Source organism: Protopterus annectens, chromosome 3.part0 (genome assembly GCF_019279795.1).
Source record: "Protopterus annectens isolate FY-2018-M chromosome 3.part0, PAN1.0, whole genome shotgun sequence".
NCBI lineage: Eukaryota > Metazoa > Chordata > Ceratodontiformes > Protopteridae > Protopterus > Protopterus annectens.
Genome location: NC_056731.1, coordinates 1748826127 through 1748841126, shown reverse-complemented (window position 1 = coordinate 1748841126; position 15000 = coordinate 1748826127). Strand labels below are relative to the sequence as shown.

The following is a 15000-nucleotide window of genomic DNA, read 5'->3' as shown; positions in this document are numbered from 1 at the left end:
CAAAGTATTACAAAACATTTTAAGAATAATAATTTTACAGTCTTTAAAAATAATATAAAAAACAAATAGATTATACAGTAAACTCTTAGTTAACCAGCACCCATGGGGATTGGTAGATGCCGGATAGCTGTAGTTTCTGGTTGCTTGAGAGTTACTATTAAAAATAGGCCTGACTAATACTGTACCCTATACTATTTGTTTGGTTTGAATTGTTCTTAGTTGGGGAGAGAGGGAATTTATTCCTATCTAGCTATATTCCTTTTTAAAACTCTAAAACTCTAAAAGCATAAAGGTATGTTTCTGCCAGGGGGAAAGAGAAAGCGCAACACACGAAAATTCTACTGTATTTCTTCGATTTATTTTTTCTGGTTGCTGGAGAGTTCTGGTTGCTTGAGTTCTAGTTAACTAAGACTTTACTGTAGCAAATTACACATAATATGAAACATTTAGGGTTACCACCTGTCCCACTTTGAGAGGACAGTCCCTCTTTGGGCAGTTGTGTCCTGACAAAAAATATTAAAAATGTCCTGAGATTGTAGGACATAATTATGTCCCATATTTTATGTAATAGTTGCATAAAATAGTTATCTCTGTATCTAAAATACCTAAATGTTACAAGAAACATAATAAGCAACTAAACTGCTACAAGAATAAGCTTTTATTTAGGAAAAAAAGTTAAGTTCTATCCTTTGTACTGACCATGGGTATGTGTCGGCCTGTAAAATCTGATGTGTGTCCCGAAAATGTCCCACTTTGGCCATTTGAAAAGGTGGCAACCCTAGAAACATTTGTTAAGAAAAGATACACTTTATATGGCAATGATTTATTAGTCAGAGAAATTTTAGTTAGTTTGTAGAGAAATTAAAGGTAAATTAGTATAATACAAACATGAAATGCAATACAAAGTGAGAGAAAAGCAGCCTTATGGTATGTTCAGTGAGAAAGCCAGAGTAGAGAAATTGATCAAATTAAGGAAGTGAGTGAAGAAGGGAGAGTAGGGAGATGCAAGGTATGAACAAGTATTTGTTCACATTTATGGATATAGTTTACCCTGGTGTTGAGCAAGAACAGAGCCAGTTTTGGCTAGGAAGTCTTTTAGAATGGTTTTGAAAGTTGGGAGGGAGGGTACTGACCTGATGGATAGAGATAAGGAGTTCCACACCTTAGCAACATGCTACGAGTGCAGACAATGCCCAGTCTTAAAGGAAAAACATCAACAGAGACAACAACGATATTCTTTTTGGCATAGTCTGTGCAGCAGTCTTCCCCTTATTAGATGTCAAATCAAAACATCAGCAGCAGAGATTGCATAAACAAAGTCCCTACATTTGGAACAATCTCCCCCAAGACATTTGACAACAACAAACTTTGGAGACATTCAAGTCTATACTGAAGGAGCATCTTTCAATTGAGGAAACTTGTACATCAGTGCAATCACAACTGAATGTTTAATGAATACAAAAATATACTACTTTTATATTTTCAGTCTATTTTATATTGTATTTATTTATTTATTTTTACTTTTTTTTAAATGCACATGATGTGTACAGCAAAACTGTATATTGTCTTATGCAAAATACAACCATGTTAACTGGGGTGTCCCTGTTGGTCTATCATTCTCTGTATATGAACTTACATTTTTGACAAACAAGTTAAGTACTGTGAATAATATTTGAATGCTAAACTTGACTGATACATTTATTGTATTCTATTATACATACATTTATATCTTAGCAGTCTGTAGCAACTTGAATACCTGTGCATTGAAACTTTGTTCACCATGTTCCCCCTGTGAGCTGGGTCACAGCTGAAATGGGAATGCCCACCAGTCAATTTACACGGTTATCAAACTAAAATAAAAAAATAAATAGACTGCACTGCTTGTCATTTGTGAAAGTGACTAAATAAAGCTAAATTGAAACGCTAGTTGCAACATTACACTAACTGACTCTCTGCTATACCAAACACAACACAGGTTCTCTAATAAAAAAGAATACTCCACATAATATTTTTTGAGAAGCACATAAAATAATTGCCATTGAATACTTAGCAATATATGAAATGAATCGAAATATACGAGAGTATAGATGTGCAGTAATAAATCTAAACATGTTGCTGCTGAAGATTAAAGCATGCAGAACAGTTCTTACCGTCTGTGCTTTTCCGACATTCTTCGAACCTTCCCCTTCAATGTCTTTGCTCTGTACATTCTCATTTTCATCCAATTGCTTTAATGGTACAGGTGGTGGGATGTCCTCATCCTGACCTGGGGTGTCCTCATCCTGAGATCCCGACTTCTCTAGCACATATATAGTATTAATGATTGGGTGGCTCTTTCTGTTATGGTCCACTGATGCATACTCAGCAGATGCAACCCCACCTTGGGGAACATCACCACAAACCATAGTCTTTGTTTCTGGTGCAGAGACCTCTGCATTCCCTTTCAGACCACTTTCTTGTTTCATGTCTTTTACAGTTTCATACAGACCATCTTCAGTGACATTGTCCTGTAAAGAAGTGTCTTTCACTACTTCATAGGTGCTGTCAGCTGTAACAGATGCATTGACCTGCTGATTCCCAGTGCACTCTGCTGCCTCTGTTCCATCATTTGGTGGAATACTGGGCAGTTCTCTGCTTTGATGACACCTTATGGACTTCCCAGTATTTTCCAGCTGCTCTAGTGATTCACATTTAGGAGTCAGTACCTCTTCATAAGGTTGAATATAAGCAGCGTCGCTGTCATCTGAAAGTACTAGAAAGAAAAACAATATGTTATATGTTAACTGCTGTGATATGATATTATGTAATCTAGCCAAAGTATAAGAGTGCCAAGCATGAAATTGTACAGCATGAAGCACTAAATTACCTGTCAAAATACTTCACAATAAAGGAATCTGAAAAATATTGTTTTGTTTTGTAGTTATTCCCTGTACCATGTAACATTGTTTTCTAAAAATGCTGCAAATTTCTCTGCTTAATCTTGGTTGACACCATTACATATCCTTTGTGCAAAATAATATATATTATACCATGACCCCCCCCCCCCAAAACGTGCACGCTGATTGGCCAGCGTGCACATTGTAAATCGAGTTATACTAATGGAAAAAGGTCCGGTCGCCCGGACTTTTTTCCATTAGTATAACTCTACTTTTAAAACACTGTCTCGCTATGTTAAATGGGTTTAACATAGCGATACAGCTTTAAAATAAGCAACGGAGATCTCCGTTGCTTATTTTAAAGCTATCTCGCTATGCTAAACCCATTTAACATAGCGAGACAGGTTTTAAAAAAAAAAGCAATGGAGAAAGCAAGATCTCCGTTGCTTTTTACTGTTTCGCTATGTTAAATGGGTTTAACATAGCGAGACAGTTTTAAAATAAGCAACGAACATCTCCGTTGCTTATTTTAAAACTGTCTCGCTATGTTAAACCCATTTAACATAGCGAAAACAGTAAAAAAAGCAACAGAGATCTTGCTTTCTCCGTTTTTGCCCACAGCTCTGATGTACTGTGCAGGCGCGCAGTACATCAGAACTGCCGAGGATGCCAGACATCTGCGGAAGGGCAGTAAACAGGCATTATACTATGCCATTATTTAAGAAAAGTAATAGTTTCTTTTCTTAAATAATGTCATGGTATAATAGCAATAACCCACTTCTGGGTGTGGGTAATGCTGTATTTACCCACGGTTGGCTTTGTTTGGTCCCTCGGGCTTTGCCCTCGGGACCAAACCACGCCAACCGTGGGTAAATCCAGCATTACCCACACCCAGGGGTGGGTTATTGCTATATTTGTTCATGCATCCCTATCATACAAAGGTCATCTTAAATACCACTGCAGTTGGGCTTACTTTACTGCCTGTCTCATCAGACATTGTACTGACTTGTCATAGTTTAAAGTAAAACTTAAACCATTTCCTTCCTGATCCTCAGTATTTCCCTGCTTTAGTTTTCTTTTCTTATATTTTACTTCAAACTCTTTTTCTTCCCATTTATGTTGACCATTAACCATCCTGTAATGAAGACTGTCATGCAGGCAGCATTCAGGCTTTTTTCTTTCTAGCTCTAACTGCTCCTTTCAACTGCATGAGGTAGGATGTATACCCACATTCCATGCATACACCTGTCCTAGCTCTTGCTTCCATCTGTGCTGTTTGGTAACTGCATCACCATGCCCCTTTTGTAGCAGCATTCCTTCTGTGACGCCTGACCTTTGCTGAGTGTCAGTTTTGCAACAGAATGAACTGCTTTCCTTCTACCAAAAAGGACAGGGGAACACCTAGGATGTTAATCAAACCTGTGATATCTCAGTCAGTCAGGTCTTCTATCCCTCTGCATCACATATATGGAGAACACCCTTACTTCTGTCCCATTCACTATATTCGTGCAATGATACCCTCTTCTTTCTGATGTAAGCTAAGACAGAGTAAATGAGACTTCTGTTATTAAACAGCCTCAGTATCCACTGATTTAGTTAATGTAAGGAAATATAAGTAACTGTTCCTAAAACACTCCTCACATCAGGTAGTAACTGCCTCAGATATTCCTACATTAATTCCTATAGCGATTGCACACCAAAAGTGATTATTACCAACATCCAATCAGGACTCTCTCTATTTACTGTTGAACCACCACTCCTAAGTAATCACTGCCCAGTTATTACTGGTTTCTATGCCCAGCCAGATAAATCCCCTGGCATTCTCCTCCAATATAGATTCTCTATAAATGAAGCAAAGTTGATCAGCGACACAAGATAACATTTTAAATCACTCATCAGTGCTCTTCCAGGTAACATGTAATACAGCTTAAGAACAGCTCATTAACATTTTCTGTCTCTGAAGAGCACTTTTTGCTGACTGCACCCCACAGAGTACACAGCTTGTAGTCACTTGATTTAGCCCTCCATTCCAATCGCTTTCCAATGTAACAAAGAAAGTTTTGAAAACCTATAAAAAAGTTTGTTCCTCTGAAGATATCTCACTCAAAAACAGCTGCAAAAAAACAGTAGAGCAAAGCTAAGGCCACTATCCTCAAGAACTAAAATGTTCATTCCCACAAAGTCTATACACATTTCAAAGGAGAATTAAAAACAAATTAAGGATTATGATACACATTGTCTACAGCATTAACCTGAACGGTGATGGCACTATCTCCTTTTAATCTGCCACTGTAATAGGAATTTACTGTCTCCTCCTGTTACCCAACACTCCCCACGAGTTACTTATACCACCGAGTTTGATACCTTTCTTAAACCCACAGCACTAACTCAGCCTTCTCCTTACAAAGAATCCCAGGAAATGACATTAAGAGATGACTCTTGTGCGTTAGTTCTTTGGAACATCCTGATGATAATGGCTTGCACTCCTATTGTTTGGTACTATACAACACTTTCATTGATATGCCTTTAACACATATCCTAACTCTATCCTTTATATGGGGCGTACTACTAAAAGCCCTGAAGATCACTTAAAATTTAGACAGCTAAGAAATGATACAAAAAAAGCGATTCTGTCAGATAAAAGAAACTTTTACATTCAACTCCAACAAACCCATCAAAGCAAACCCAAAAAGTTCTGGGCAGGGATTAATACACTTTTACACCCAGGTCGTTCTGTCACACCCACCCCATTATGCTCTGACCATGATAGTCCCAAGCAAATTGCCAATACCTTTAACACTTTCTTCACTGAGACCATTCAATCTCTTGCCAATCAACTATCTCCTGACAGCTCATCTCTGACTATCTCTATTGCTACCTTACCTCTCTCATTTCACCTTAAACCTGTCCCTACATCCCATATCTGTACCCTTATTCACAAACTCAAACCAACCACCCCCTCAGCTGATTGACTACCTGCAGAATATCTACAAAAAGCTGCAAAAGCCATAGCCTACCCCATATCCATCCTGATTAACAGAACTATCACTGAGGAAACTATCCCATCTATCTGGAAAATCTCACATATTATCCCCCTGCACAAAGATGGTAACTCCAATGAATTATCAAACTATAGACCTATTGCTATATTATCTCCACTGGCAAAAATCATGGAGAAATGCATTCATCAACAACTGTTAAACCACCTAATAGATAACAACGTATTAGCTAACTGCCAACATGGCTTTAGGCCATTACATAGCACCACCACTGCCCTCTTATCCTTCTCTGACTGTATTAACAAAAACCGCAATAATAACACTCTATCCTCAGTCCTCTTTATTGATCTCTCTAAAGCCTTCGATATGGTTAACCACCAATTTCTCATAAACATACTTAAAAACCTGTCACTAGATGCGCTGGCTATACAATGGTTTCAATCCTACTTAAACAATAGGCAGCAGGCTGTACTGTGGGAGAACAACTTATCTACTCACCTCCCCATTGCCCTCGGTGTCCCCCAAGGCTCTATATTAGGACCTCTCCTATTTTCTATTTTTATCAATGACCTTCATTCTGTAATACCTCAAGCTACCTGTATACAATACGCAGATGATTCCACATTAATATGCTCAGCCACCTCTCCATCAGACCTTCAGACCCTCACCCAAAATGTGTTTAATACAGTTGAGGAATGGCTACTACACCATTGCCTCATCTTGAACCCCAAAAAAACAAAACTCCTGCTATTCATTCAAACCAGTAGGGCCTCTGAACTTAACTTTACTGTTACATCAAACAACAGTACTATCATATCTCCTGATACAACTACAAAATTACTAGGGGTACTAATTGATAACATCCTTAACTTTGATACTCACATTAACAGTACTATAAAAACAGTCAACAAAAAACTAGGCTACCTCTATAGAATCAAACCCTTTCTGACCCCATTAGAGAGGACTACTATTGCCCGCACCCACTTAATCTCTACTCTCCTCTACGCCTCACCTATATATACTAACCTGTCTAAAAACAACCTGAACTAGCTGGTTATCGCCTACAATAATATTGCCAGATTTCAACAGGATCCACGTTCAGAACCCATCACTGTATTAATCTGGAACAACTAGAATGGCTAGAGTTGCCAAATGTACTACTACTTAACCAATTAACAGTTGCCCACAAGATCCTGTATCAGCCTACTAATACGCCAATTCTTACCAACCTTATCACTCCCTACAATAACCTTAAGACCCTATGCTCATCTAATAAAATACTAGTACAAATAGGTAAAACCAACAATATGGCTGGTGACTCTTTGTTCTCTAATACCGTAGGCAAAACCTGGAACTCACTCCCCAGTGACCTGACCTCCCTTTCCTCAATAACACTATTTAAAAACAAACTGAAACTATACCTTAAATCACATTGGCTATGTCCTTGTGCAAACCCTAACTAATTACCCCATTTATCGTAAGACACCTATAACTACGCCTGTATATACTAGTTGCTTTCTGTTAACCACAAAGAAAATGTGCATTTATATACTAATCGCGTGTCATTATCAATATCTTCTTTTAACAATCCATATTTGATATGTACTAGGATTCAGTAAGCAGAAATGCAATGAAGTGCAAAGAATTGCTTAAATATGTAATGTACCTGCATCTGCAAAAACTGTCATTTATTGTAAATTATACTGTGTTTTCGAGGAGCTTTTCTACCCGGGCCTCTGCTAAAAATGGACATATATCCAGCTGGACTAGCCCGGTCAACAAATGTAAAATAAAAATAAAATAAATAATATACATGGTTCTCTTCTCTTCTCTTTTCTCTCTCTCTGCAAACCATCTATTTTCATTCCTCCCCATGCTACCTCATTACTTAACCTCTGTGCAAATTCTCTGATTATAATCTTTTTGCAGACCTCTAGAAAAGGTAGTAACAACCCAATAAGAGAATACCTCACCTCTCAAACTCTCCATCATGAGTCACAGCACTAGTTTTGATGACCACCATAATCTTCAATAGTATGGAAAAAGGTGCCCATGTCTTCTTAATGTAAGGTGTCAAATCCCGTGGATGTGATGCCTTGGCCTCAGACTGGAGTAGCTGCCATGTAGCAGGAAGAGCAGCCAGAGTACTAATAAATGCCAACCTCCATTGGCCTTTTAACATACCCAGAGGGGTACTTTAAACTCCATCCCGAAGTTTATTCTCTTCCCATTTTCATTAACAACAATTTCACTCATAACCTCAAAAGAACATTATCTACTTCACAGATAACACTGTCCTAACTACATCAGCCTTCAGGAATTCTTAACACTCATAACCTGAAAAGAACATTATCTACTTCACAGATAACACTGTCCTAACTACATCAGCCTTCAGGAATTCTTAAGGCAAGTCATTATCCATCTTTTATAAGCTTAATATCGAACAACTTAGTTTAAATATAAACAAAGCCAAAACTACGCATTCTGGTTCCAAAACAAAACTGGCGAACATGTCACCTCACTCAGTGCCATTATACTGAAATTTAACTCATTAATGGGCTCTTGTCCAAAGCCCAGGAGTATGATATACAAATTCCAAGGCATAGCAATATTGATGAATTGAATTTTTGTATATTTTTGTAAAGGTTTATGGTGCATGCTTTGATTTTTTGTTAAGTGTACTTATCAAACATTAGCGTGAGTTTTCACATTTCTGGTCAGATGCCATTAGCAAGTTGGCATTCTTATTAAGAATATTATTTTTATCTTATTCTTATTAAGATTATTTGGTGAAAGGGAATAATTGTGCAAAACCCACCCAAACTTTCTCCCACTGGGCACTTGCTGCACCTTCTGTAGGAATATTTGAAAGACTATGAATTTTGAGATATCTAGGAATCATTCTAGACCCTTCATATCACTCACTGTTCAGATTCAAGACCTTAACATTAGTCTTAGTTCTATATTTAAAATGTGCTACAGGGCAAAATGGCTCATCATTTGTGATAGCCACAAATTCCCAGCTTAGAGTGTCTTCTATTCACCCTAGAATACAAGCCTTCCAGAGTTGCACTCTTTCAAACCTGGGCTTTGGTATGAAGTTTCCATTCTTTGAGGTCCATCTTGGTCCTGCTAAGCATGTCTGTAATTAATGTTTTGCTCTGACAAAATGTATGAAATCTGTAAGGACAAACTCAGCTAAATTGGTGTCTCCCAGGTTATCACAAGCACTCTGCAAAATGGACAGAATGTGGAACTCTCTTGTTTTTTTTTTTATTTAGCAGATCACTGTGGTGTGGTCTTTGTACACTTGTAGAGGTCGTATGTACCAGAGATGATTTAAGGCTTTCAAAGCATCAATTACTGCTGCATCTCTCTGACACTGGTTTCCACAGTGAGCACACATTTACCGTTTTAGAAACTGCACCTCAGACCAAGTCTGATGCATCTTTAGTTACAAACTACATAGAGGCTGGAAGGGAGTATAGGAGACCTGGATTGTAACAGATGTGGTCTATCCACCAAAAAATCTTTCTTTTAACAAATCCCAAAATTGGGACCCAAAAGGACAAAATGTGTAGTTGCTGAATTTAGCCTGAAATGAGGCTCTGTTGTATTCTCCTCACGGAGAGTCTGTCCAAGAGAAGCATGAGAATCATAGATGTCGTGAATCTCAAAATCCTTAGAAATTCCCTTGAAGATGGATGGCTCTGATTCAGGAAAGTTAGGAAGAACTGCAGAACATATCCACTTTTTGGAGGAAGAAAGGGTAAGGGCAGAATATTGCAAACATCTAGCAATATAGTTCTGAGAGAAGGGATGAGAGAATGGGCGGCCGCGGTGGTGCAGCGGTTAGCATTGCTGCCTCACAGCAAGATGTTCTTTGGTTCAGTTCTCGGCTGGGGTGCCTTCTGTGTGGAGTCTGCATGTCCTCCCTGTGGTTGCATGGGTTTCCTCCGGGTACTCCGGTTTCCTCCCACATCCCAAAGACATGCTGTAGTTGGACTGGGAATTCCAAACTGGCCCTAGGTGTGAGTGTGTGTGTGCCATCTGTGGAAGGTTGGGCACCAGGCTGGCACTGTAAAACTCCACTGCCAATCATGAGCAGATAGGTGATCCACTGTGGCGACCCCTAACCGTGAAAAGCCGAAAGAAGAAGAAGGGATGAGAGAATATTTCTTAAGGAGGATTTGAAAACCCAGACTGAGTAGAAGATTCTGGATAGTTTGTTAAGACTTTTCACAACTGAAAACAGAGTCTGCAAAGATAAAACTACGATCCATATATGGAAAATGTGAATGCAATGAAAGCTGCAATAAGCAATGACTAGAGCAAGACACTTTGTGAGTACCCTTGGTGCTGTGGAAAGTCCAAACATTAAGACAGAAAACTTGCAATATAACTTAGACATAACATATCGTAACAAAAACACCTGAACTGTTTACCAACAGGAATGTGATAATAGCATCCTTTAAATGTAGCTTTACCATAAAGACTAAAAGGAGTATTACAGCAAGAAGACATTGAAGGGATAACATTTTGAAATTCAGAAATTTGACAAAAAGATTTAGAAAGGAAAGATCCAGTGCAGGTTCCAGAAACCTCCTCTTTTTGTACCAGAAAATCCTTGAATAAAATACTTTGCCCATATGGCAGATATATACAGGTTTTTATCACTCCGTTGGCCAGTATGTGATGCAGAATGGAATAAAAGAGAGAAGCTTTGTCCATCATAAATAATTCCCTGTAAAGGAAGGTGGTAATCCCATTGCCAAGTGTAAGCCTATCAAATTACATTCAGAATCCATCTATCTCTGTGTATAATAATCAGGCACTACAAAGGAAGACGAAGCTTCAGAGAAATTGCCATGGTGGAAACGGGGGAGTGGCGTGGGTGTGCTAGTAGTCATGTTAAGAGGTCTGTGTTTTGATGTTTTGAGGGTTTTCTTTCTTTTTGCAGCCTACTTGCCACTGGTTATGAAAATCTTCTTTGCTTGCATTTTGCTTCTTAAATGGCTGACTGAAAAGGAGAGTTATGGGAGAGGGAACATTTTTATTTGTTTTGAAAAAGGAAGATTAAAAAATCTGAGCAACTCCTTCTACCCTTTCATCACACTACTATCTAAGGAATAATTTAATATTTCAGTTTTGACATTTTCAGGATGATTTTAAGAACAAAGCCAAGCCAGTCCTTTCAATACTGGGAGAGTAGCTCTAGAGGGACAAACATACGTAGCATCATAAGCACACTTTAAAATATGTTTTCTAACTTAAGAAACAGGTGTAACAAAGGCATTCAAGATGAAATAAGGCAAAATACTCACTTCTGTATGTTCTTAAAAAATAAACGTAAAGACGTTAGGATAGGAGCTTGACAGTTTAAAATCCTGAAATTTAAAGTACTAAATTTTCTTCCCCACCTTATCCAGTGCATCTACATCATTGTCAGAGGGAATGGAATTACATCAGTAAAGCGTCTAACTGAAGCAGGTTTGGATAAAGAAATCACAGCTGTTATCTGCTCTAGGATTTGAAAACAAATGTTTATAACTCTGGGGTACTCTGTATAACCTTTCAGACTTCCTAGGAGCAAGAGGTTCACTATCAGGTAAGCTAAGAGCCATGAGAATAGCATTCTCTAAACCAGGCAACACAGGAGGAATAATTGAAAAATTTGGCATTTTTAACTGTAACAAATCATAATGCATTGTCTGTGTTATAAAAATGTATTTTGCTCCCATTAAAAAGACTCTTTCATCTAAGAGATAAAGTTTCTGAAAAGGATAAATCTTCTGGAGGTAAATCTAAAATCATACTGTCACCAGAATCAGAATGACCAGATTCTGAAAACATTTCTGAGGTACAACATTCCCCTTGAGATGACTGCTCTACTCACTGAAAATCCATGTAGAAAAGGAAGGAGACTCTATTCCTTTTCTTGCCTGAGGAAACAGAAAGTAAGGAAAAAGAACCAATGTGCTCCTAAGCAAGTTCTCTCTGTCCATGTAAACAGAAAAAGGAAACTGAAAGTTTTTTACAGAATGTTCCCCTTTCTTGGGCAACTCCCCAGAAAAGCACTGACTCTCAGCAGGGATACTAGTCCCAAAAGAAGGTACCCTATTTCAGCTAAGTGAAAATCCTTCACCTGCCCCTTCTCCTGAAACAGACAAAAATGGTTCTCCCTTGCCTACCAAGCACATTCCTACAGTCATAGAGGACATGGCTACCCACTTTCTTTGGTAGCTGCATATGGTACACCAAGAAAACCAGGGCAAAAAAGATGGGCTGAAGAACCTCTGGTGAAACACCTAATATTGGCTGAGGTACAACAGGAGTCAGCCTGACACACAAAGACTCCTTGATAACTTTCTTTGTCTTGCATGCAGTAGAAGGTAATACCACAGAGACCTGAGGTTGCATCATTAGTAAACTGAGAAAAGAGACCTTGAAAACAGATAACAGAGCTTGAATGAGTCAGTAAAGTGTAAAGTAGAGAAGAAGGTGTTCTGAGGTTCAATAAACGGCAGACAGTCCCAAAAAGTATCCTGTCCCTAATATATAAATATACAAAACCTGAGTAAAATTTCTGTCAACAATAGAATTTTGTACACAAGATGTTAAAATAAGCAGTGACACATACACTCCTTTGGAAATACAACAACAGTAAAAATAAGTTTCCTAACTATAATCATGTATTTCAGTCAGGAAAATACAAAATTTCCTCAGAAAAATAAAATCAGTGAAAGAACTTCTTCAGCATGGGACTTATCTGGCCAACTTTGAAGGACCACTAATTGACCATTATATCAATGGGGCCTGCCAAAGGAGCAATTTTTAGCAGCAAAAAGGCTCTGAAGCTTTTTGCACTCCAGCGATCTTTATTTGGAATGCCTCTTGAGCTCCTGACAGTTGGAGCATGTGAAAAGCAACCTTTAGCATTGCAAGGTGGCCAATCACATGGGGTAGTTCCTATATAGCTTAGGGTACTGCGTCAGTGGTCTGTGCATTGAACATCTTCATACTACAGTCCCTCAAACTATCACTTCCTAGGCTACTGCATCAGTGGTCTATGCATTAAACATCTTCATACTACAGTCCCTCAACCTCTCACTTCCTTTCCTCACCCTCGACACAGCTCAGGCTTCCTCCTTAACTCCTTTATTATACTGTTTACTTTCCATCCTTTCAGTCCCCTCTGTTATGCTTCCTTTCCTCACCCTCGACACAGCTCAGGCTTCCTCCTTAATTCCTTTATTATGCTGTTTACTTTCCAGCCTTTCAGTCCCCTCTGTTATGCTAATTTTATTTTTCCTTCTACTCTGTTCTCTAACATTTGAAACCTCTATTAACATATCTTACATACTGTCATCTTTTTTCCTCATCTTCACTATACTGATTTCAGTCACCACTAATCTGTTTCAAGTTATTCTTCTGTCTTCCATCATCTGATCTGTCTCTTTTTGTTTTGCAACTTAGGCTCCTCCTCCTTCAAGTGCATGTTTTTACCTCTTTCCTATTTCCACTTGTTTCTGTTACCTTTTTTGGAAAGTGCTCTCTGCGGTATACCTTGCTGTAAATTCCTGAAAATAACTGTAAATATTCATTTTCATTAGCTCTTAGTATTATGGTTTAAGGTGTCCTCTTATGCTAATTTTAGTAATTCCCCTAATTACATTTTTGTATAACTTTTGACTGTTTGTAATCCAGGTACCTACTGTATATGCTATTACTTTTAGACAACTGTTTACATTGATATTGCCTGCTGCCGTGTTCCATTTGATCTGTTTTTTTAATCAAGTCATGACTGAAAGAGGTCCAGTGTGCTTGAATAAAGAAATCAAAAGTTTTTCCAATGTAAACCATGTTTGCCAATGTGGGACTTAAAAACATCTTTGTAGGCTATATGAGCTGAGAACAACGCAAGGCTACACAAATGCTGTAGAAAAAACAAATAACATGCAGCCATCTCTTAGAAATGAAAGTAAATAATGCATTCATATGGTTACATTCTAGGGAACATGCAAACTGTGACATGGATGTGCACACATACCAAAAAGCATTTAAGCATAATCTGGTGTTTCAGTAGTGGCAGCAAAGTCATAGCAGACAATCAGAAGAAACCGTATGCATGTGACATGTCCCACATAATTGTCAATCAGGTATTGTATATTGATACTATTTGGCCATTTCACATTACACGTCTGCATTCTGGAAACACCAAATATGCCATCTTGACAATTTCTTTTTTTTTTTCTCATAAGCTTCTTAGGTCCTGCTGTTCTATCTTATGAGCAATCTTAGCTTACTTAGTGTTTCTTATAGTTAGTTATTTGCATATGACCTTAACATAGTTTTGTAGGACATCTATTGGAATAATGGGCATCTGCCCAGTCAGACCAACCTGGTCAAAAAATGTCAAATATATAAATAAATGCATTATATTTAGTGCAATAACTCACTCAAAGTATAGTAGACTACTGATATCTGCTTATTCTTTATAAATATTTATGGCACTTCGGCTAGGAATTTTAGTTCTGTAAGGGAAATATGATATAGTAATGGTGCATTATTGTTCCTCCACATTACAGTAAGACTAACATTGACCTCATAGGTGACAAAATCACAACTTTCACAAACAAGCCACAATGATAAAGTCTGATCCATGGAATGAATAGTGTCAGACAGACCGTTATAAATGAGGGTGACATGAGCCTTATTTTATATGGTAGGTGAAACCTTACTCCATTATTGAGTTAAATCGTATCTCTAATGTTAGACAAAATGCAGCAAAAAAGGTTTACAGCAAACAAAATATATTAACTCATCCAGACAGCTGTGTCTCATTTACTCTCAGCATTAAAGGCTGATTTCTTTGAATTGCAAAAAATTTAAAATAATAAAATCCTGCCTTTGTTTGCATCAGCAACAGTACAATGTCATTTAAGGAAATGCTACTGTACCACACAAAAGGATTATTGCAGAATATAGATTTTGACATTTAAAATAAAACTTATTAACAAAGGAATATTAGCACTTAAAATGTCATAAAAGTTTAACAAACTTACCTTTGTTCTGTCAGGCACAAACAGAACTGCAGTGAAAGTATAAGTGATTCACTGAATGAT

The 15000-nt window shown here is 37.9% G+C and overlaps 1 protein-coding gene across 4 annotated transcripts in view; it reads right to left on the bottom strand.

The window, feature by feature from the left end:
• Positions 1–15000, bottom strand: part of PAG1 (phosphoprotein membrane anchor with glycosphingolipid microdomains 1) — a 1294572-nt gene that overhangs the window by 187662 nt on the left and 1091910 nt on the right. For all 4 annotated transcript variants that reach the window (XM_044065772.1, XM_044065771.1, XM_044065774.1 and 1 more), the window contains one exon: positions 2151–2752. In XM_044065772.1, the coding sequence (XP_043921707.1) occupies positions 2151–2752 (602 nt within the window). The remainder of the gene's footprint in view (positions 1–2150; positions 2753–15000) is intronic.